At 48.8% G+C, this 22,200-nt stretch overlaps 10 protein-coding genes across 10 annotated transcripts; 4 read left to right on the top strand and 6 right to left on the bottom strand.

Moving 5' to 3' along the window:
• Window positions 1-1,026: 1,026 nt before the first annotated feature.
• Window positions 1,027-1,656, bottom strand: CUP9 (transcription factor CUP9; the record flags this gene model as incomplete). Its single annotated transcript, XM_024858958.1, has 1 exon — window positions 1,027-1,656. One exon carries the CDS (start codon window positions 1,654-1,656, stop codon window positions 1,027-1,029), a length of 630 nt encoding a protein of 209 aa, XP_024713045.1.
• A 1,858-nt stretch (window positions 1,657-3,514) lies between these two features.
• EXO70 (GTP-Rho binding exocyst subunit) lies at window positions 3,515-5,329 on the bottom strand (the record flags this gene model as incomplete). Its single annotated transcript, XM_024858957.1, has 1 exon — window positions 3,515-5,329. One exon carries the CDS (start codon window positions 5,327-5,329, stop codon window positions 3,515-3,517), a length of 1,815 nt encoding a protein of 604 aa, XP_024713044.1.
• A 586-nt stretch (window positions 5,330-5,915) lies between these two features.
• Window positions 5,916-8,450, top strand: C7M61_003619 (uncharacterized protein; the record flags this gene model as incomplete). The annotated part of the gene is made up of 1 exon (XM_024858956.1): window positions 5,916-8,450. One exon carries the CDS (start codon window positions 5,916-5,918, stop codon window positions 8,448-8,450), a length of 2,535 nt encoding a protein of 844 aa, XP_024713043.1.
• Window positions 8,451-8,553: 103 nt separating this feature from the next.
• On the top strand, window positions 8,554-9,360 carry C7M61_003618 (uncharacterized protein; the record flags this gene model as incomplete). Its single annotated transcript, XM_024858955.1, has 1 exon — window positions 8,554-9,360. The coding sequence occupies one exon, from the start codon at window positions 8,554-8,556 to the stop codon at window positions 9,358-9,360; it is 807 nt and encodes a 268-aa protein (XP_024713042.1).
• Window positions 9,361-11,210: 1,850 nt separating this feature from the next.
• On the top strand, window positions 11,211-12,554 carry C7M61_003617 (pantothenate kinase; the record flags this gene model as incomplete). Its single annotated transcript, XM_024858954.1, has 1 exon — window positions 11,211-12,554. One exon carries the CDS (start codon window positions 11,211-11,213, stop codon window positions 12,552-12,554), a length of 1,344 nt encoding a protein of 447 aa, XP_024713041.1.
• Window positions 12,555-12,627: 73 nt separating this feature from the next.
• On the bottom strand, window positions 12,628-15,054 carry C7M61_003616 (uncharacterized protein; the record flags this gene model as incomplete). Its single annotated transcript, XM_024858953.1, has 1 exon — window positions 12,628-15,054. The coding sequence occupies one exon, from the start codon at window positions 15,052-15,054 to the stop codon at window positions 12,628-12,630; it is 2,427 nt and encodes an 808-aa protein (XP_024713040.1).
• Window positions 15,055-16,613: 1,559 nt separating this feature from the next.
• Window positions 16,614-17,870, top strand: C7M61_003615 (uncharacterized protein; the record flags this gene model as incomplete). The annotated part of the gene is made up of 1 exon (XM_024858952.1): window positions 16,614-17,870. The coding sequence occupies one exon, from the start codon at window positions 16,614-16,616 to the stop codon at window positions 17,868-17,870; it is 1,257 nt and encodes a 418-aa protein (XP_024713039.1).
• A 23-nt stretch (window positions 17,871-17,893) lies between these two features.
• C7M61_003614 (putative cysteine synthase) lies at window positions 17,894-19,036 on the bottom strand (the record flags this gene model as incomplete). Its single annotated transcript, XM_024858951.1, has 1 exon — window positions 17,894-19,036. The coding sequence occupies one exon, from the start codon at window positions 19,034-19,036 to the stop codon at window positions 17,894-17,896; it is 1,143 nt and encodes a 380-aa protein (XP_024713038.1).
• Window positions 19,037-19,057: 21 nt separating this feature from the next.
• Window positions 19,058-20,460, bottom strand: C7M61_003613 (uncharacterized protein; the record flags this gene model as incomplete). Its single annotated transcript, XM_024858950.1, has 2 exons — window positions 19,058-19,126; window positions 20,185-20,460. 2 exons carry the CDS (start codon window positions 20,458-20,460, stop codon window positions 19,058-19,060), a joined length of 345 nt encoding a protein of 114 aa, XP_024713037.1.
• A 691-nt stretch (window positions 20,461-21,151) lies between these two features.
• On the bottom strand, window positions 21,152-21,928 carry NBN1 (histone acetyltransferase; the record flags this gene model as incomplete). The annotated part of the gene is made up of 1 exon (XM_024858949.1): window positions 21,152-21,928. One exon carries the CDS (start codon window positions 21,926-21,928, stop codon window positions 21,152-21,154), a length of 777 nt encoding a protein of 258 aa, XP_024713036.1.
• Window positions 21,929-22,200: the final 272 nt, after the last annotated feature.

Here is a 22,200-nt window from a genome sequence, read left to right as displayed (position 1 = left end):
ATCAGATTCCAAATCATCCACCTTCCAGACCTCCACTTGACACCTTGTCAATCCCGTCGGAAACCCTCGTTGGGAACCACCCGTTCCACCTTGATTGGCGGAAAGTGGCCTTGGCTGAAAGTCAAGAAAACGTCGCTTCCAAATGGGGCATCCGACGGTAACCGTTGCAGATGCGTGGAATCCAATTTCGCAGCCATCATGGTGCGTAGCAGGCGAGTCTGGGGTAAACACGGGATAGAGGATTTGTTATAATAATTTGTATTTTCAATAATAAAAAGACAGAGACCATGTCTTGCGTGGGGTGACTTTGACAGAACCCTTTGGCTCATAACCGGTTGTAGCCAAGGAGACACATCAGTTTCAATGTGCTCAGGGCTCCATTCTGACACTGCAACTTTTACGTCGAGCCGAAAAAACCGAAAGTCAATATTGTCCTTAGTTTGAGCATTTTTATCAGACTTCTATACGTAAGGGTACAGCTGACGAGGAATCCTCGCCCCGTACATTCCGCCCCAGGCCGCTGGTTCCGTTTCCACTCCGTCCTGCGGGCGCTATATTATTTTACGACTCCGTGCCGGAACTTTGAACGCCAGGCCTGCATAGAATCCGCCGCCTAACACCCCTATAATATAAGCTGCCTTCTCCGAACACCCACAATGTCCCCTATTTGTTGCTCCCACCGTTTACCACACTGTGCTGGTGTAGCGGTAAGGCGGCGAGGCGGCGTCCGGCAAGGACAAAGGCACATGCAGGACGCGCAGGGCGCCCTCGGCCTGTACGAAAATTTCTTTGACATCGACCGGCAGGACCTCGGGTCACGTGACGCAGCAGTGACACACGCTAAGCCGCGCCTGTCAGCGGATCGGAACTAATTTTTAGGGGTTGTTCCGTGTCACAAACTACACCGTGTAACAAAGGTATTCGTATCCGTTCCATTACCGTAATATACATAGAGAGGGGCCCAGCCGGATCCGGCCCAGCTGGCGCCCGATGCGTGTCGTGTGCTGTAGCTAGGGAGGGTCCTGTTTAGGCGGAGGCCAGCTTCTGTTTCTGGCGCAAAACCTTGATCTTTCTTCTTCTGGCGTTGATAAACCAGTTGCTCAACTGCTGCTGGTTGAGGCCCGTCGTCATCATCAACTGCGTTTTTTCAAACGAGTTGGGGTAAGGGTGGTTCAAGTGGTCGTTCAACCATTTCAACAAAATGTAGGTGGTTTCCTTGGGCAAGTTGTTTCTAGTTCTAGCCCGCGTAGCCAAGCCGCTGGCTTCAGGAGTCAGTGCTTTTGACAGTGGCGAACCTGGAGATGTGGGCAGCGCCACCGAAGGACGACGGTCGCTGGAATTCAGGTTTCTGTGCAAAAGCGGCAAGGATCCTTGGGGAGCAGCCTCGCTATGCTGGGATCCGGCGGCTGGAGCCACGGCGTATGGGGTATAAGAAGCAGCACCGTAAGGAGAGTGGTGGTGTTGTGGAGGCGAGTTGTACATGTACTGGTACAGGTAGACGGGCATGGCTGGATAAGGCGAGGCGTGAGGGCCTGGACCAGGAGCTGGCATGGGTCTGTGGTATGGAGCAAAAGCTGGTTGTTGAGGCACAGGGCCGACGTTCTTGTTTGTGAAGATGTCCGAGATAGGAGGCAAGGTGACTCTGTTATTCATCATGGTTAAGTTATTAATGTGTGGGGGTGATGCGTTGAAGTGTGTCAAAATTTGGTATGCAAAAAAGTCCTTACGTTAGACTGGCGAACTAAACGGGGGATATCGCGCCTCTTTTATAATCATGACAAGAAACTGGTTCAATTTGTTAAGACATGATTGCTGAGGCAAAATTTCTTGGAGATCGTTATGCAGCATGCAGATCTGTCTGGAAACACCCGCAGCGCCTGCGCATAGTGCATAATAGCAGTCCATGCAGATCCCCTCGATCTCGCGAACCTACTATTTTTTCCAGCGTGCCCCTGGTGACAGGTCAAGAGGTCCAGGACATCGACATGTTCAGCACATAGCGAACTTAGGCCGTTGTCCCGGGAAGAAACCCACCAATATGACGTGTTGCCGAGACTTTCTCGGAAGAGGCGCAGCTGCCGGATGCTTCGTAAAAATGAGCCAAGCAAATGTCAAAGTGTCAAGGTGTCAAACTTGTGAATGCCAAGAAACTGATATGCACACATGCAGCGAAATTTCTTGACCCTCGGAAATTGCATGATGCCAAGCGCCTCGCTCCGTTTCGAGACGGAGCACCACCTGTTTTACTCCGTCGGCGTTTTAAAAACCCATATCTTGTTCTTTTATCATCCGGAAACTTATCTGATCTTTCTTCTAAGCGAAGACGCCCCGCTACGGCAAGGAACGCTTGAGACGCGGGACCCTGGGTCACGTTCAGCGTCCTTGGCACATTTGACAGATGCCGCCACGCTTATGTGCCGAACGGCAGCCCTAAAAGGGGAAGTCGCACGAGGCTTGGCTGCAGGCCTGGGCCCAAACCCTTTAAGTCTAAATTGTGACATATGCACAGCTATAGGTATCGTGCTGTCAGTACCATGGGGCGAAAGCGGAATCGGCAACGCCCGAGAAGCCACCGCGGGCAACGTCAAGCCATAAAAATAGAAAAATAAAAGTCTGTTTAGTAACAGCAGTAAAAGAAATTCCAAGAAAGCTTGTTTATATTTTATTTGTTCTGGCCTGTTTTCTTGACACCTAATGCCAAGCACCCACCAGAGGTAATCCACTTTTAATTAGCCGAACAGCTGCGCGCTTGTTCTCACCCTCGGAAGTCGGATGTGTCAAAGCTCGCCAGCTTTCAAAATAGTCTAGAGTGCAGCAACAATGATGCCCCCACAGTGAGAGAGGCGGGCTATGTGCAGGTACCCGAAATGCGCCCTACCCACCGACAGCTTTCCACGTCAATTTCACCACACAAACTTGGCAGCGCGCGCCAGAGCCAAGAGCCCGCAATGCCTCACGTTCGTGACACCTGTCTTGTCGGAGGTACCGGTGCAGCTTGGCAGATGTCATCTGGGCGTAGTCATGTTTTTTCTTGCAACAATCAAAAGTCTTGTGTTTCTTGCAAGAAGGAATGTGTTTGCCGTTCTTGGCTCCTTCAATATCCTTAGCGTCACTCGCCGAGGCCCCATGCCACTCCGATGTGGGTGGTCGGTGGCTTCGGGAAAGGCGTCTCTGCACAGCAGACCCTGTACAAGGGAGATATCGCAGTTAGCATGGAAAATGCCGAGACCTTGGTATTGTGCATAGATTAGAGCCAAGAGTTGGCGCCTTCCGAACCTTGACGCTGCCTTCCGAACCGACAGCGAACGTGTGAGCCGCAAATGTAGCCAGTCAAATACTGCACATAGCCACATCACCTGCCGCCCGGATGCCATCTCGGAACCTCGGATAGCTTCCGTCATCTCGGATAGCTAAAGTGTCATTTGCAGCCATCCTGCCATTTAGACATTCCGGCTCGGACTGATGCTTTAGATAATACGTCGCTCGGATCTGTGCTTCGGCTCTCGGACCCTCTCTAGAGCCGCTCGTTCAAGATCCGCTCAAACTGGGCCTTGTCGTACTTGATGTATTTCGCACGGTTCTTGGTAAACTCTCCACTGCCGTACTTATCGTACAACTTGTTGTATGCATTGATAATGAGCTTCTTGATCTCGCTGGAGAGATAAGCCCGCAAGTCCTTCTCCTGGATGTTGAATTTCTCGTAGTTCTTGAGTGCTTCTTCAAACAGCTCGTTGAAGTTCTTGAAGAGCTCCTTGACCTGCTCGCGCTCCTTGTTACTGTTTTGGCCTCCATGTTGGGCATTGATGGTGGTGATTTGTGTCATGTCCCTGATAATGATGTACGAGGCGTAATTCCAGTCGTCCAAGAAGAGCTTGAGGAAACGGTTCTTCAAACGCTGGAGACGCTCTTGGCCAATGACTCCAAGCTTGGTGTACAAACCTTCCAGTCGGTTGATGATGGTTTCGATCATAACAACGTTCCTCACAAGCATGAAACCTTGTGTCAGCTTCCGGAGACCGTTGTCACCAGATTGGTCTTTGAGGCGAATCTCGAGATCCACCATGAGCTCGTCCAAGAGGTCCAGAATGTAGGACGACACCAAGAAAGCCTGACGATCTGAAGCATCGCCTTCAGCACCAGGGATCACCGATGTGTAGACTGAAATGAATTGTAAAGGCGGCTTGACATCGAGCCAAGACCCAAGTTTCATGTCCTGGAGCAAAAGCGCCAAAGAATCGTACTCTGTAACACGCCTTATTTTAGATAAGATTTCCACCACTACTTCTGGAATATTGCCGTCCGTAAGCTTGTCCATTGCATGCACCCTGCCGTCGACGTATTTGACCCACTCAGCAAGCAAGCCTTGGGCGATGTTGAGAAGACGGTGGTACTCTTTGTTAGCTACCAGACACACACCCAAGTTGCAATTTGCTACCTTCCCAATGTGATTGTCCAAATCGGCCACGTTATCCAAAACGTCAAGAATAACAAGATCCTGGCCCGTGATGCCGCTCAGCTCCAAAAAGGTGCAGTAGAGACTGAGGATTTTGGCGACCCTATCGTCCATATACTGAGCCACGGTATTTCTGGCGACCGGGGTATCAGAAACCAGAAGCTCTGCAGCAACGCCTTGAAGGGTAGAAACAGCATTTTTGAGCTCCTCAACGTACGAGGCCACGCCGTTGCTTCCTCTTTCGTACGGCATGTTTGCAGCTCTTTTCTGGAACACACAATTGTCCTCCAAGGGGGCCATTTTCTGCGTAAGCTGACGAGCAAACGCCTTCTCCATAGCCTCGTGCGCCATTCTGAGATTGCCCTTGCTGGCAAAGTATGTGAGCACTGTCTTGATATCAGTTTGTTTGGGCACATTAGCACCTCCCAATCCCACAGAAGAAACCAACTTGGTGAAGTGTGTCACAACATTGAGCTCGGCCTTATCGACGACATTGGCGAACGTGACCACCACATTGTCAAAATGGTGAATTTCACGCTTCATTTCGCGTACCAAATCGGAAGAATCCAGCAAACACTGGAGGTACTTTGTCGTACCCACAGATTCAATCGGACTCGTCAAAAGCCGCTGTGACTCGGCTGCACGGCCAGCGTAAGAAGAAACATCTTTTAGAAGCAGCAACCCCTCCTCCACAGAGCGCTTTTTGGATGTAAGTGTGTTGAACTCAGTTAACACAGGCTTGATGGAGGTGGACGCCAGAGACGTTTTTGTGGAAATTGAATGGAGACGCTTGGTGATGTCATTGAAAAGGTCCTTAGACTTAGCTAGGTTTTGCGTAAGAACGGCCACATCGGCCTCATCCACGTCAACGTTCATTGGAGTAGTAGTAGCCGCTGTGAGGTTGATGTGTTGATAGTGCCCAAGTGCAGGTTGTACGGGGAACCCCCACGATTTCCGTGTTGTAGAGGGGGAGAGGGAATGGGAGAAAATTGAAGGGGGATTGTTAAAGTAGAATTTTTGAAAAATGCTATTGAGCTGTATATTTAGATGCTTCAGAGGTGGAATGAAAGGAGCATAGTCGCACGCCTTTGGGAGGCTGTACAGATTCTATATTACAGACTCTATACTAGAAGATATCCAAAAAGCCTGAGTACGAGACAGACTCTATGGATGGTTTTCTAAGTAAAGTATGGCAATTGTAGTTTTGAGGTTTGCCTTGTCTACACCTATAAGTTCTCCTGCTTCTATACTCAATAACCACTACTCTAACAGATAGAAGCTTGTAAAGATACCCCAATATGTGCACAAATACACACTTTCAAAAGCATTAACAAATGAAACATGCTCCTACCGCCAACTATCCATCGACAACTCGAAAGAGAGACCTGTTCTTCCGATGGCTGCAAACTGGTGTACGGATGTCCTGCTACAGAAGCGATGGAGAGACCATCACCACTCCATAATGCTTGACTCGTTTCCCGTAAAACGGGACCTGGAGGATGAGATCAGCAATCTTTTCATAGATCTCCAGGTTGCCCTAGAGAAAACCAAATTGGCCAAGGCACAGCGAAAAACATACAAAATCACCACATCCAAGGGAGACGAGGAGGTGGATTCATGGAAATTCAACGAGTACGCCTACTCCGACAAATCCATAGTTCTCCCATTGAGAGCACGTGGCGTTTTCACTAAGGACGGCTCAATTATTGCTCGTGGATACGACAAATTCTTCAGCGTGGATGAGGTCGAAGATACCAAGAAGGATGCCATCATGAAGTTGAAGGGACCTTTTGAGGTCACCACCAAGGAGAACGGTTGCATTGTGTTGATATCAGGACTTGAAGACGGCACGCTTGTGGTTTGCTCGAAACACGTCACAGGTGAGCCAATTGGCGAAAGTCCTAATCGTGAAAGCAACATCAAGCATTCTCGTCAAGCAGAGAAGGCCGTTTTTGAGCATCTAGAGAAGGCAGGCAAGAAACCTGAAGAATTGGCGAAAGTGCTATATGATCACAATGTCACTGCTGTGGCTGAGCTCTGTGACGATGAGTTTGAAGAGCATATTGTGGAGTACCCCAAGGAGCTAGCAGGTCTTTACTTGCACGGAATCAATGCAAACATCCGTGATTTCTACACATACCCCATGGAGGATGTTTTTGAATTGGCAGACGAGTTCGGCTTCAGAAAGGTGCATCTTGAGCGTTTCGATAGCATTGAAGAGCTCTGGGAACTTCTAGAAGAGAGATCGAAGTCTGGAAGCTACCAGGGAAGATTGGTCGAAGGTTTTGTTGTAAGGGGAAAGAAGGAGCTGGGAGACCCGTTTTTCTTCAAGTACAAGTTCACCAGACCCTACGATTTGTACCGTACCCTCAGAGAAGCCACCAAGAAACTAGTGGAGCAAACCGAAGCCAAGATGGATATCGCTCTTGGTGAGAAGAAGTATGCTCTGGTGGTGAAAGCGTATCTTGATTTTGTGGAGGAATACTTCGAGAAGAACCCAGAGGCAGCACAGGAGTTTCTTAATGATAAGGGTATCATTAAGGCCAGAAACTTGTTTTTGGAGAACAGCGAGATTGTCACAGAAAGTGGTTTGTCTTTAAACGAGCTTGAAGCCACCGAACTTCTTGTGGAGAGGCTTGAAGCCTTCCATATTGAAACCGCAAAGAAGTACATCCTTGTTCCTATAGCGGTCGTGGGAAGTGGAAAGACCACTGTTTTCAGAACGCTCCAAAATCTCTTCCCTCAGTGGGGCCATGTGCAAAACGATAACTACCAAACACCGAAGCCATTCAGAGAAGAGTGTATCGATAGTCTCCTGAAGCTGACAGTCTTACTACTTGATAGGAACAACGCCATGAAAAGAGAAAGAAGAGAGATCATTGATCAGCTCAAGAAGATGAGATTAGGTAAGATCCTACCTGATTTTGGCTTCCGCTTCATTGGAGTAAACTTTGGAGCAGCACAGAAGAGTCCTGAATTCGAGAAAATTGTCTCTGAGAGAGTTATGAAGAGAGGTGATGAGCACCAAAGCATCAAGGCATCGTCACAGGAGGCCAGAACATCGCGTATTGTTTCAGACTTGGTGAGAAGACTCGAACAACCAAATTTAAAGAACAAAAGCGAATCGAAGGATGGAGAGATTGTGCCCTTGTATGAGCAGGATGAACTCGCTTTTCCTGATGACAAATTCCACGAAGTGATCAACGTCGATATAACAAAGCACGACTCCTTGGAGATTGCAAAACAGATCTGGAAGTACCTCAAAGATGTACCAGAACTTGAGGAAGAGCGTAATCCTACCGAGGAGGAATGGCAGGCCGCCTACAAGGAGGCGTTGGAGTACAAGCCTACATTCCAAAAGAAGATGCCCGTTAATTCGCACAACGGCAAAAGAGCCGAGTATTACGGCATTCATATCGAGGAAAGAGAAGCATTGGTTGAGCTCTTGAAAAAGAGTCTTCCAGACAATCCTACCTGGGAATCGATACAAACGAACGGCAGAGTTCAAGACGAATTCCATGTCACTCTCGGCCACAAAGATAGCATATACGTCCATGAGCAGAAGAAGCCGGACTGGGAGGCCTTGGGTCGGCAATTCGGCATGAACCAAGCCAGGAAAAACTCAGGCGAGGACAAGAAGGTGTCAGTAAACTACTTCTACGACATCAGATTGACCAGAGCCATCATCTTTGACGATAAGCTTGTCACAATTGAGGTCAAACTCGAACAAGGTTACAAGACCGACGAGAACAATAACATCGTCAAAGAAAGATCACAGATTAAACCGCTCAACGAGCATTTGCATATCACCATAGGCACCGTTTCACCGGCCATCAGAGCCGCAGAACTGAATGCCGCCCTTACGGAGCTTTTCCTCAAGTATGAGGATCCTGAGGATGGTGAGTATAAACTCAAGGAGACCACTGCACGGGTGGTTTCGCTTGACAAAGTCTTGGAAAAGCAGAAGGTGTTCATCATGTTCACCTACGATTTCTAGACAACATACATAGTCATAGCATATCAACATTTGAAAAGTGTAGAATTGGGTGGTTGCAAAAGGTCTCTGCAGTATCATCAAAACGAGCGACTACTACAACTCCATGTCTGCACCAACATGGGTGATAGTGCCTGTATCTACGATCGGATGCGGTAAACTGACCCTTTTCAGAGCCCTTACAGCGATATATCCGCAATTTTCACATATCGAGAATGACAGGATCGACAACAAGCGAAACTTTCTTCTGACGATATCGCATGCTATATCCAACCACCCAGTGGTTCTTATAGACCGCAACAACCACATGGTAAGACACAGAAAGGAGCTTTTTGACATACTAGGCCAGAAGGACGTGAACATTCTTGTGGTGAACTTTGTCAATCCCAAAACACCCCATGCCAAAGTGAAGAGCATAGTGCTAGATAGACTCAGAGCCAGGGGTAATAACCATCCTAGTGTGGATGGGCTGGACGAGCGGATGCTCAGAATGGTGGTTGGGCTGTTTTTCCGTGATTTTAAGCCGTACAATGCCCGTGAAGAGGACCCCGAGTCCAAGAACCAGAAACTAGATCTTGATATGACAAAAGACATCAAGTGGAACTTGAGCAAGTTGATTAGGTTTTTTCACGAGAACTTGGGGCTTGAAGTGCCTAGCGGTGAGTTGCTATCCAGGGAAGTTGAAGCCGTGAAGGAGTACCAGGTACCTGAAGAGGAGAAGCGCTTCAGAAAGCCGAGGAAAGGGTCTAAGAGAGAAGGGGGCCAGGGCAGAAATGGACAGAATAGGAATAATCGGGGTTCTAAGAAACCCAAGGTGCATAATGGAGGCGAGAAAAACGAGGTTTTGAAGACCACGGATGAGGTGAATACGGGGAACGGTGTTGAGGTTAATGGTGAGGTGAAGATGGACTGATCGTGAGGGTAGATAAGGTTGTTGTCACGGGAACTCACCATTGCCAACCAAGGGCCATGATCTTGCTCTCCATAGCTTCAATGGTGTTATAATGGTCAAACACTAATGTCTCTCGAGACGTCATCATCGATGTCCAGATACCACAGCCTTCCTTGCGATTCACCCAGCAGGCAAGAAAAAGCTATGCATCCACAGAAAGAGGCCCGCTTGTTGACTTCACCTGCCACTATGGTTGTTGAGATGGTCATTGCATTCCCCGAAGGATGCAACGATCGCCATGGTGCCCACTGACCTCAAACCCACGGATTCAACAACAAAGATCATACTCAAAAATGCCTAATAGCATGAAAACATCTTTTCCTCTGTTCATCAATAATTCAACCGCTCTCACTGGCTGCTGGACTGCTGCATGGTCCGTACTTCCAAAACAGGAAGCAGCCGTCGACCACCCGACATCAACATCAAAAACGGCACCTCCACAGACTTATCCGAAGAATACCCAGAACTCCTACTCCCAAAAAGACATTAACCTCTCTTCCGAAATGTACCCGTGTGCTCCGCTCCGAGCTCCTCCTACCCGCACCGGATTCTCTGTTGCAGCCATCCCGGAATTATTTGTAAGCTTGACGCAATGCAACCCTCCCTCTAAACAATATTCTCCATATTATTCCGGAACCCAAATATTACGTTGCATTGGAGTCACGGCAAAATCTATTGGCCGGTTTGCAGCCCGAATCACCCCACAAAATGCGTAACCGCATGGAAAACAAGGTTTTTCGAAAGATCGACCGCCTGCTGATGTAATCACTGCCATGGTTGCAACCGTCCTGTTACCTTAGTATCTGCTCCTCGGTTATCTACGTCCCCACAACAATTCAAAAGTGGCCAATCAATAAACTAGATCTCCATTTGACAACTGACAAAATCATGACGATAAAGAATGACGGCTGATCTCGAGGCTTGGACTGTCAAGTGGATCTTCGCTGAGCTTGCGGAAAATCCGGAAGCTCACAGTGGGCATCATCCGAGCAACCCCACACGTTCCTTATCGCGTTGATCGGATCCAGAGTAACGGGGTACTTCCAAAAAACGAACGGAATATTTAAAAAGCATTTTCCTGGTCCTCCAATCATATCGGCACTTCCTCCTTCGTACATCTCAGAACGTCTCGTTTAGCGCCATTGTGGTACCTCGACGCACTGGGCCTGAATTTTGCACCCAAGGCCGTAAAATCGCCTATCAAGATCCACCCAAAGGAACTCTTCCACCCGAACAGAAGGAAGGATCGATTTTTGAAAATCAAAAAATTTCATCTATCGAAGTTTTGTCACTTGGAAAACCCCAAAAACCCGTCCCTTTGTCCCTGCCAATCTCCGCTAGGCACCTTTGTACGTCACCGTCTCCATTGTAGTGGTACCTCGGACTTGCGGCACCATCGGTTACGAGACTTTTATTTTGAAAAATTCCTCCAAAGCCAATTTTGTTGGATTTTCAAAAATCACCAAAATCCACCCTTCCACCTCCACCCAACTGGTCGGTATCGCCTGTTCCTCGGACTGTTCCTCGGACCACTACGACTCGCGGTAGGGTAGTGCCAAGTTTCGACGTTCCAACGGCCAAAACGCCAGAACTTCCCTGAAAAAAAGAAACGAGCCGCTACAATTCCAAAAACCACCGAACCCCAGCAATTCCTAAAAATCACAGCCCTTCCGTTTGCGCAATAACCACCGCCAACCTCTACCTCATAGTGCAGTGCGGGTGCCCCAACAAAATTTTCGTCCCCAGATTCTCGCGCTACCACTTCACCAAAAACCACTCCATCAAGAAAATCCAAAAAAACACAACCATTTATGGTTAAGCAGCTCCTTGTCGACAACATAGACTTCGGCTCGGTGCCCGCAGGCACCATCAAAATCGACTGTCTGGGGGCCTACATTGCCAATGACCACTTGATCAGAGGCCAGTATGGTCTGCTGAGTTCGAGTGCTCTGCCGCTGCCTCCTGAGCTGTCTGAGCTGGAAAGTGAAGAGGAGCTTCAGCACAGCTTCAGTCTGATGGGAATTAGCCCTTCTACGGACCTGGTGAACGCCCAAAACATCGCCTTACCGCAACACAACTCAGACATCATTCACATGAGTATCGACATAGGCGGCACCTTGACCAAGTTGGTGTACTTCACGGCGTCTCTGACGGAGAAGGACGACCCGGCCGACTCGGGCGGGAAATTGCACTTTCAGGATTTCCAGACGGGCTCTTTTGAGAAAGAGGCGCTCGCTTTCATGATTCAACTCATCCGCAAGTCCATCATCAACAAGCTGAACCCTCCCATCACGTACGTCATGGCCACGGGCGGCGGCGCCCACAAATTCTGCAAGTTGATGGTGGCGGTTTTCAAAAAACACAAGTTCCCCATGCAAATCGTCAAGAAGGACGAGATGGAGTGCTTGATCAAGGGCCTCGACTGGCTCATCACCAAAATCCCCAACGAGATCTTCACCTACGATCTTGTTGAAAACGAAATTCAGTTCATTACCAGTCCTTACACGTGCGAGGACCAGATATATCCCTATTTGTTGGTCAACATTGGCTCCGGTGTGTCTATGATCAAGGTCACGGGGCCTGGTCCCCAGGGCTTTGAGCGTATAGGCGGTTCTTCTCTCGGAGGAGGAACGCTTTGGGGTCTTCTTTCCCTCCTCACAGACGCCAAAGACTACACTGAAATGTTGGAAATGGCCCAGAAGGGCGACAACGAAAACATCGATCTTTTGGTCGGCGACATCTACGGCACAAGCTACAACAAAATCGGCTTGAAGTCCACCCACATTGCCTCGTCGTTCGCCAAGGTATTTAAAAAGCTCCGCTTTAGCAAGCTGGGCAGCCCACTTACTCCCACAGAAAAGCTAGCACAGTTTAAGCAGGAAGATATTGCAAGATCCCTCTTGTACCTGATCTCCAACAACATTGGTCAAATTGCCTATCTTCAGGCGCTTCGCTTTGACCTCAAGCGTATATACTTTGGAGGCAGCTACATTCTGGGACACATGCAAACAATCCACACGTTGAGCTACGCCGTCAATTTCTGGTCCAAGGGTGACATGAAATCGTATTTCCTCAGACACGAGGGCTACTTGGGCAGCGTGGGTGCCTTTATGATGGGGCCCAACGGCGAAATTAACGGACACTCGTGTCATTAAAAGCATATAGAGATGTTGATTTATCAACTCTTATTTATTCCCGCAGCAGGCTTGCGGCATACATACATCCTAATCATTGCACTGGCGTAGCTTGTGTAGCTTGTTGCATTGCTTGTTTCTCAAGCTTCTTCTTCTGTTTTTTCGAACGTTTTGATTTCTTTGCGTTGACTTCTGGTACCACCAGCGGGTTGATCTGGCATTTCAAATCCAAGTAGTATCCTGTCCTTTGGTCATCACGAGAGCCAATGACTTTTCCCTCTTCGTTGATAAGAACTCCAGTGCCCTGGCTGAGAAGCCATGGCCTCTTACAGCCAGGTTCATAGACGTTCGACGCTGTACGATTGAAGTAGACTCTTTCGATTGTGAGGTCATCACCAGCACTAGTTTTGGCGTAGACTGTGCCATATCCAAGAGGAGCGCCTTCTCTAGGCTCCGTGTAGTTCCACAAAATGGTCTTGTCCAGAGTCATTCCTCTTTCCAACGAGCCATGCAGCCAGCGAAAACTAACACTCTTGGAAGCCTGACTTCCAGGCTCTTGTTTTGGACTCAAGGGGCTTCTAGGAGTATGCACCCCCAGTTTTTCTTCCAGTTGACCGTTGACGTTAACTCCGGCTTGTCCACGGTTCAGCGGATGCCTTTGTCTGAGGATCTTAACAGCCAAATCAGAAGTTTGCATGGGTATAGGCTGAAACAGATTGGAAGTACTCGATTCTCCCGAGTTACGATTTCCTTGCATTTGAAGGGCTCTTTCGGGATGAATTGTAGGCTCATTGGGGGACGTTGTGGGTGCAAGAGGCTCCAAACTTATAAAGCAAACTTTGGAATCAGCACTTGTACTTTTCGCATCACCTTTTCGATTCTTAGAAGGACCCGCCTGATTTTGATGCACGGTAGACTTTCCATCCCCAGGCGGATGAATCTTGGGTTTGAAGCTTAAACCCTCATCCATATCATTTAAGCTTATGAAATCACCTAAGGGCTCCGAGTGTCTTTCGACATGAGCCTGAGGAAGAGCCTCCTCAATGACTTTATCAGAGGGTTTTGAATGTATTTTGGCCAATTGCTTTAAGGTCTCTATGACTGAGTCATGAGATGGGGCTTCAGGCTTGGCTTGTTCAGGTTCAGGCTTGAGAGGTTCAGATTCAGGCTTGACTTGTGCAGCTTCAGTGTAGTATGGGTCATGGGGTATCCCGGAGCCTAGGTTGATTGTAACGACAGGAATATTGTTCAAGTCCAAGTTGGAGAATGTTTCATCGGGCCGTGAAATAAGGGGTGGGTCTGGCTTCTTCTGAAGCGGTGGATCAGCTTCTTCAACCTTCGGGGTTACTTGCTTGTTCAGTCTTGGGGGAGGAGAGGTGGACGAGTTACGGCTCTTGACATCTGCGTTATCTGAGCTCTCAGAACCCGAATTTGTTGACCCAGCCGAGGAAGTCTTATTGAAAGCTGGTCTGTGGTCAATAATTTTGGGTCCTTTGGGAAGAGCCGTCTTGTCAAATGACTTTTTCGACTTCCCAACTGGTCTGTTGTCCGTAATTCTTGGTCGCTTGGCCTGGCCGTTCAGACTTGTAGAAGTATCGGAATCGGCACTGTTCCTCCTTTTGCAAGGAGGTCCCTCGTACTTCTTCTTGGGCGGAGGAGGTCCAGATTGCTTCTTCTGCCCAGGTCCCTCGTACTTCTTCTTAGGCGGAGGAGGTCCAGGTTGCTTCCTCTGCCCAGGATTCCTGGTGTCCTCGTAGGAATGCAGACGAGGTTTGAAACGGTCTTCTCTTTCCCGGTGCACGTTTGACGATGCACCAGGTTTGAAACGGTCTTCCCTTTCACGGTGCACGTTCGACGATGCGCTAGGCTTAAAACGGTCTTCTCTTTCATGGTGCACGTTCGACGATGCACCAGGCTGTGAAGAATGATAATTCTGCTGCTTTGACGGAGCATATGGCTCGGTCTGGATGTAATGTTGGGAAACATGCTGATTCTGCTTTGACGGAGCATTTGACTCGGTCTGGCTATAGTGCTGGGAAACATACTGTTTCTGAGGAATATTACCTCTTGGGTGGGTCAGGTCTCTTGAAGACTGACCTTTGCTAGGATAGACGGTAGCGGTTCCTGGAGATGGGCTCCTGCTAGGGTAGACGGTAGCATTTCTTGGAGCTATGTTTCTGCTAGGGTGGACCATAGAGTTTCTGGGAGACACGCCCCCCTTCTGGCCTGGTGCCTGCTGTATCTTCCGTTTCTTTGAAGGATACTCTGAGTCGTCTCTTTCGTCCTGGGCATGAAACTTTGCCTGGGGTTTCTTCCCTGGCGGTTTCTTAGGACCCGTCTTTGGATTCCTAGACGCTCTAGCTGAGGAAGGCCCTGGTCTAGGACCCTTTGGTGCGCCAGAAGGGGGTGTCTTTTTGTATTTTCCTGCCGACGGTCTCGGCGAACGTTGTGTGGGCTCTGAGGATTCATCGTCAGAGTAGCCCAGTAGTAGGGCTGCCAATTTGGAGTTATTCTGTTTCATTAGTAGCGAGAAAGGTGTGGAGAGTGTGGAGAGGTTATAAGGAGAAGAAGAAGAGATGTAGTGTCGAGATGCATACGGCCGAGGGATGCGCAAGACTTTGTGCATACCCAGGGAGGAAAATTCTGTGATAAGGTGAAAAAATATGCTCGAGGGAGGGAATATTATGGAGAGGTGTTTTGGTGTTTTTAGTTGGTTTGGACTGAGAGGGCAGTTTTAGCGGTTTTTGTGTTTGAATGACCTTGGTGGTTTGGTGATCAACAGGGATCGTAAGCTTTCGACCATGTGCTTTTCTCAGAATGGCTTTGATGAAGGTGGGTTCTTTGGAGGTGGAATTGGTAGGAGGAATTGGTTAGGGGAGCGCTGCAGAAGCATGCAAGGGAGGCAGGGGTTGTTTAGTTGTGTTTAAAGGGGTGTTTCGGAGGTGTTTCAGAGGTGTTTCAAAGGTAAGAGGTGCATGGTGGAGGAGGACCGGCGAGCTGGGTTCCCGATTTGGAAGTTGTGGTGACGAGGAAGGTTTAGGTAAGTATAGTTGTGAATTCAGTCATAAGGCTTTCCATTTTCATAAAAGTTGATCAGTCACTTTTTTGAAGACTCTCGGCTTGTTTGCTCTATAGAAGTAACTACCGAGGGCGTTTGCAGCCATACCTCGATCCAGGAACAGATTTCCCTTGCATGAGGCTGGATGCGTGAAGTTTGTAAAATATGGCATTTCGAGGTATCAATGGACAAAATCAATGAAATAATTATCCAAATTCCCCACACTGGAGGGTCCCTGTCGTCTCGGCTGTGGCTGCGAATAGACCAGATAGTGGGGCCATTGTTACCTACAAGCCCAGGAACGTCAAACCATTGATGATGTAAAAACAGAATGTAGACAATTACCAAGGTGGTGCCGTCTTCTACAATTTTGATAATATCGAGAATAACAACCGTGTTGAGGCAACCGTCTCCTCGGTGTCTGCATCACCTGAGACGCCATAGCAAGAAGCCCCAAAACACTCAAACAGAAAAACGTGAATTTCCGACAAAAAGCTGTTCTTTCCTACTTAAACAGCCCTGAAAGTTCATTGAATACCTCCAATTCCATCTATTTAGCCCTCTCCATATCGTATATCCGCCCCGCTAGGCCAGATGGAGGAACCCAAAACTCCGAGACGAGGGTCCCCGGGCCCAAAATCTCGAAAATCGTCGATTCAAAAAATTATTCAAAACACCTTCTTCTCTCACAAAACCACAGTATCAAAAACTTTAACTCCACCTCCAAACCCACCTCTTCCCCAAAGGCTCATGAAAATGCAACTCTACCCCACCGATCCTTTTTGGGGCCAGACCGAGGAACCACAACCCCACCACCAAAAACCCACCACCAGCAAAAACAAAAAAAGAAAACAAACCACCTACTTTTTCGCCATCCGTAGACAACAACACTCCTCTTTATATTAATAAAAATTCACCGTGTTCCACCATAATCATGCCCAGGTTTGCACCCAGTGCATACCGGACGGGTACATCTCACCAAAAAACACCCTCACCACAACACTACGACTAATCTACAATATATGGAGCTGGTGCACGTGCAAGAGACGTACGGCAGCGTACCGGCGTATTTCCACAATTTAAAGGCGGCTTCCAATAGCCCGCTTCATGTTGCCTCGGAATGGGGTGATCCTGACGACCTGCCGCTGAAGAAGGGTTCCTTGGAAACACCATCAAAGAAGGTCCAGGTCCACCTTCTTACGCCAGGCAAAAGCCAGAATTCGCCGGCCCAGAATGCTACAGTAAGAAGAGGAAGCTCCACGGCAGACTCGGCGGCTCCATCGCCTCCTCCAGAAACGAAAAAGGGCGTCAAGGTCCAACCAGTGGATGTGCTTTGGGCAATGCTCAACGACATTGTGGGTAAGGACAAGATGGCCAAATTCGGCCAGTACACGTTGCGTTTGTTGTTGTACCACTCGAAAAATACGCAAGACTGGCTCAGTGACGAGATGATCAATGTCAAGCTGATAAACCGCACATACGCCTCGACAGAGAGAGTCATGGACTTGGTCATGAACTTCTTGCAGAACCCGCAGGGTTTCGCCAGGGTGCTAGTCATCTTGATCTGCTCGGTGTTCAACCTGCGATTCGCCGCCGTGGTGCCTGCTATCGGTATCTACAGACAGTTTCTTCGATTCGGTAAGTCGCCATTCCGCATACGCAACTTGTACTGGAAAATCCGTGCTGCCATGAACAACCCTGCCAAGTGGACGTTCAACCCCTCCCTATTTTCATCCACAACCCTCGGTGAGATCCTCTCCTTGTACTACTCCATCAACGACGAGTCGATCCTCATGGGCAAACTCGGACTCTTGAAGAACCCCACGGTCAAAGACTTTGTGTCTCGCCACGAGTCTTACGCCTGGTACTGCGAGTCCTGGTTCGCTCTCTACAATGCATACAGCAACTTACAGCACTTGAGCCAGCAGGAGATGGACGCCAAGATCCAGATCCAAGTCAAGAAGCGGGCCCGTGCCATCTCCAGACAGCTTCTAGGCGGCGGGTCCGTGAATCCTATACCCAGTTTGACCAGCTCGAACCTAGATGACGACTCTCGCGATACCCTTGCGCTCAAAGAGATCATGTTCAAGAAGACAAACGCACACCTTGATATTTATAAGACGCTTTCCGACATTGTGTTCAACTCATACACCGTGTGGGGCTTGGCGCTTCACTTCCAAACCGTCCAGATCTGGATGGGTATCCTGGCGTCTTTCCTCAGTTCCGTCAAATTGTACAGGGAAAAGAAGAAGGAATTGGTGGGCAACCGCAAGCCTTGATTTTACTATATACAATGGTTCATCTACTCGAGCACTTGCTCCAAGGTGATTGATGATGGGACCTCGGCTGCATCCTTCCAAAACTTGGAAAGATGGCGGGCGCCAGAATCGCAGGCGATCACGACTATATCATGACCAGGACCGAGCTCCTTGGCGGTTTTTACTGCCGCAACACAGTTCACAGCAGCCGACAGTCCCCAGAAGTATCCGTCATTGACACACAAGAACTTGGCCATTTTCACCGCCTGTTCGTCAGTGACACGGAATGCTTGGTCGATGTTTTGCTCACCCTGCTTGAAGTTCCATGTCAATCTGTTGAGACCGATACCCTCAACCATCGTGTCAACCTGGTGTCTTCTGCGCTTTCCCTCTTTCTCGACGGTGTCGTACATGACACCGTAATTGACTCGATTGGCAAGGCCAGAGCCTTGAGGATCAGCTAGAATAATGCGGGTCAGCGGCAGTTTGCTTTTGAGGTATTTGGACACTCCCAGAATGGTTCCACCGGTACCAGAGCCGGTGACAAAGGCATCGATCTTATGCTGCATCTGCTTCCAGATTTCAGGTCCTGTCGTGGCGTAATGAATTCGCCAGTTGAAGTCATTCTCAAACTGGTCTGCAAAGATGGCGTTTCTACCTTTCTCGCTGTTGATCTTAGCCGCACCATTGCGAGCAGCGTTGGTATACTGGTTGGGATCAACGATTGGCGCCGGTTTGACAGGCTCTAGCTCTGCTCCTAAGGACTTCAAGAGCTGCATCTTCTCAGGCGAGGTATCATCGGGAAGGCAGATATGCGCCGTGTAACCCAATGCGTTCGCCAATACAGTGAAGGAAATGCCCGTCGATCCGGACGTGCCCTCGAAGATGACATCGCCATTGTGAGGCTTGAGCTTCCCGAGCTTTTCGTTTTCACGGATCACTGCAAGGGCCACTCTATCTTTGGCCAGCCCAGCCGGGTTCATGAGCTCGAGTTTGGCGTAGATCTTACAGCCAGTGAGCCGCAGAAGCGATTCTATTTCAACCATCGGCGTGTTACCTATGAGTGAATCCACCCCACTAGTACGGGGCCGGAGAAGCTCGTTCTTTGGTCGGCTTTCCCAGACCTTGTAAGCAGCAAACACTGCCAGTGCCGCTAGAACACCATACAGCCAGTCTTTCCAGGACATCAGTGGAAGTTGTAAATATGATTATAACGAGTAGATTATGACGCGCTCGTTGGCAATGCAGTTGTAGGCGATGGACCGAGTAGATGTGATCTAACTGGGGTGGTTGATTCGAGATAAAAACGAACTAGACGAGGGGACTGTTTGGTTTTATAGGAATAAGTGAATGTGTGGTATGGAGGAGACTATGTTTGTATTGCTCCGTTTGTAGTTGAACGCTTATTTGGATCAGGGTAATGAGTACGGTGGTGATGAGTATGTGAGGTGAATTCGCAGTAGATGTAGGTCAGAAGTGTCGGACTAGCCGATACACTAGGAATCGACATTGAGAAATGCAAGATGAAGAAAAAGATGGAAGGGGAATCTTTTAATGTGTTTTATTTTCTTCTTACATTTTTAGTTTTTCGAACTTGGTTCGGATGATATGCATGGTTCCACAAAATTGTCATGGTTATGCTGAAAGCTCTCGAATGTGCAGAGTCCTACAAAATCCAAGAATGCCTTGAGCAAACAATTACATAACAACCACTGTTAGAATTCTTTTTTCCTATGAATGTCATTCCCAGTCAAAGCTGTGAATTTTGGGGATTATTTCACAAAATACGTCAAAAACCAGGGGTTAAAATGATCACGACATAAGAAAAGCTTCTGTCATCTAAGCAAATCCAGCCTTTCATATAAACGTAAGCAGCCGTTGAGGCGCTATTCTGCTTTCCAAGAAGAAAAAGAAGGAAAAAAACCCAACTACGACCTACGATCTGCTCAAAGCAAAGCCATCTTCCTGGAATTGCCGCCGATCTTTACCGGAATTTGTGGTATCGAGATTATTCAAACTGTAGGATTAACTACACGTCAAATTGTTGGCCCGCCTGTCACTTTGCTGGTTTGCTCGCCTGTCCTGTAAAGACACTTTTGACTTCACCGAATAAAGTTTGGTAGTTTATTAACGCGATGTCCCCCTAATTCAAAGCACAAAGCTTACCAATTGAGATACGGATATAACGGGAATTTATTAATCAATTTGGCGATTTGAGCATTCCCGTTGAGCTAGAATCATTTGGGAAGGATTAACAGAACAGGTCTAGACTACAACTATTGTTAGAAAGTCAATTGACTATTTAGCAGTTCAATCAGAGCATCATGTTACCGACAAGGGCAGCAACAGCGACAACACCACCAACAGTCTGGCCACTGGCAGCACCCTTAGACTTGGAACTGGAACCAGACTTGGAGCTGGAGCCAGACTTAGAGCTAGAGCCAGACTTGGAGCTAGAGCCAGACTTGGAGCTCGAACCAGCAGCAGAGGCCGAGGAAGAGTGGCCGGAAGCAGACGAAGAGTGGGCAGCGGAAGAACCACTGGCAGAGCTGGAGGCAGCGGAAACGGAGACCACAAGGGCAGCAGCGGTGAGGATCTGGGAGTACAACATTGTTTGAAATCTGATAGGAATGATGACAACCACAAGCCGGCGGCGGGGGTCATATTTATACCCCGTTCCCCAGCAAGCACAGCCCGAGTCGGCAATGCCGCAGAGAACGCAAAGCTAATTCGGGCTCCGACGGCGTGGTGTTGGACTGTACTCATGAGCTATTTTGGCAATGGTCGAGCTGCATCAAGGCGCACATGGCTGCTATTAGCCGCATAAACCCTGTCAAAGCGCGCAGTGACACCTGTTTACGGGCGGAGCCACAGGACTATGGCTCCACCGCTTAACCTGTCAAGCCCCTTTTGAGCAATAAGGCGCAGCCGTTGGAGACCACGCCTTGTCGCTTGAGGCGATACCCACAACACTAAAAACACAGGAGCCCATGTGTCGGGGGTGGAGGTGTGGCGCATCTCTGCAAGGCTGGCTCCCGAACATTCCTTGAAGGATAAGCTATTGTCCACGCAGATCGACACACGCAATTGGCTTGCTTACAATTTCCAGAATTGAGTGCCAGCCGGAGATCCCGCCTGATTGCCTCGAGCTAGTCTGGTGTGTGCGGTCTTTCTGTCGCATAACTTTATTACCAAACACGCTGCGCCGACAATAATCGGGCGGAGCACTCTTACCCGCCAAACATATCTGGGACCCTTCAAGATACCCGATACATTCGACTAATCGAGGTGTAGCGCAATCATCACTTCTTCCTCTTTTTCCTCTTTTCCATCTTCGGGGCGCAGTCGGGACAGTACCAGATATCGTCATCCTTGGGCGGGCTGGTGATGCCCACGCACAGCCAATGGAACCACTCGTACTTGCAGTCATCGTTGTCGCATCCAATCATTTCGCCGAACGAGATACGCTGACAGAAACAGTACAAATTGTTATCTGCGTCTTCGCCAGAAGCGCCCGAAGGGGCACGAGGGCCCAAATGGCTGTGGTGTGCTCTTGTGCTGATTTCAGGCGTGCTTTCATCCAGCCTATCGTCGTAGTCCTCCGACTTGAGTCTCTTGTATCTTCTCATGACAGAGTAGGATCTCTTCTTCTTTGGTATGTCAGGGATAGGGGTGGCAGACGCTGTTTCTTCCACGGAGTCGTCAAGAGCATCTTCGTCCACAGGCGCTAGTAGATCGTCCTTCTCTAGCTTTTGAATGTCCACCTCGAAGTTGAACATATGCTTAGAAACAAGAAACAACGCCGTGTTGGCGAGCAAGATCTTCTCTTTCTGGATGCTCTGCATCAGTTTCATTTCCTCCTCGATCTTCTGATAAAGCTGCACCTCCTTGGGGTGCTTTGCGAGGGTTCCATTGGTCCTTATGAACTTGTGCAACTGGGAGTCCTTACTCTGGTACCGACGCCTGGCCTCAGCTAGCTGGAGGTCTTTTGCTTTGATTTCATCGAACAAGTACTTCACCTCTAGCGGTAGGTTCAGCAAGTCCTGCGTATACTTGTCCAAGACCGCTGTCGTGTCCATGGTGAAAATCCGGCCGAGAAGGTGTGAAGGACGTTGTATTTGTTTGTCGTGTGCGCACCACTAGATCAACTGGGTTGCCAAGGCGGATTTCTTGGGGTTTAAGAAAAATCGGCACGATTAGGCAAAATGACGTTTTTCATTGGTCCTCGGGGAGCGGCTTCGCCGGTGTGCCCTGACGGTCAGGGAATTTGCTCGTCGGAGTGGAAAAGTCATTGTCTCGGAAGAAAACGTTGAGAAGGTGACATATACGAGAAATGACGTTTGAAAGAAGG

Source organism: Candidozyma pseudohaemuli (assembly GCF_003013735.1).
Source record: "Candidozyma pseudohaemuli strain B12108 chromosome Unknown scaffold00009, whole genome shotgun sequence".
Lineage (NCBI taxonomy): Eukaryota > Fungi > Ascomycota > Pichiomycetes > Serinales > Metschnikowiaceae > Candidozyma > Candidozyma pseudohaemuli.
This window is presented reverse-complemented; position numbering and strand designations above follow the sequence as displayed.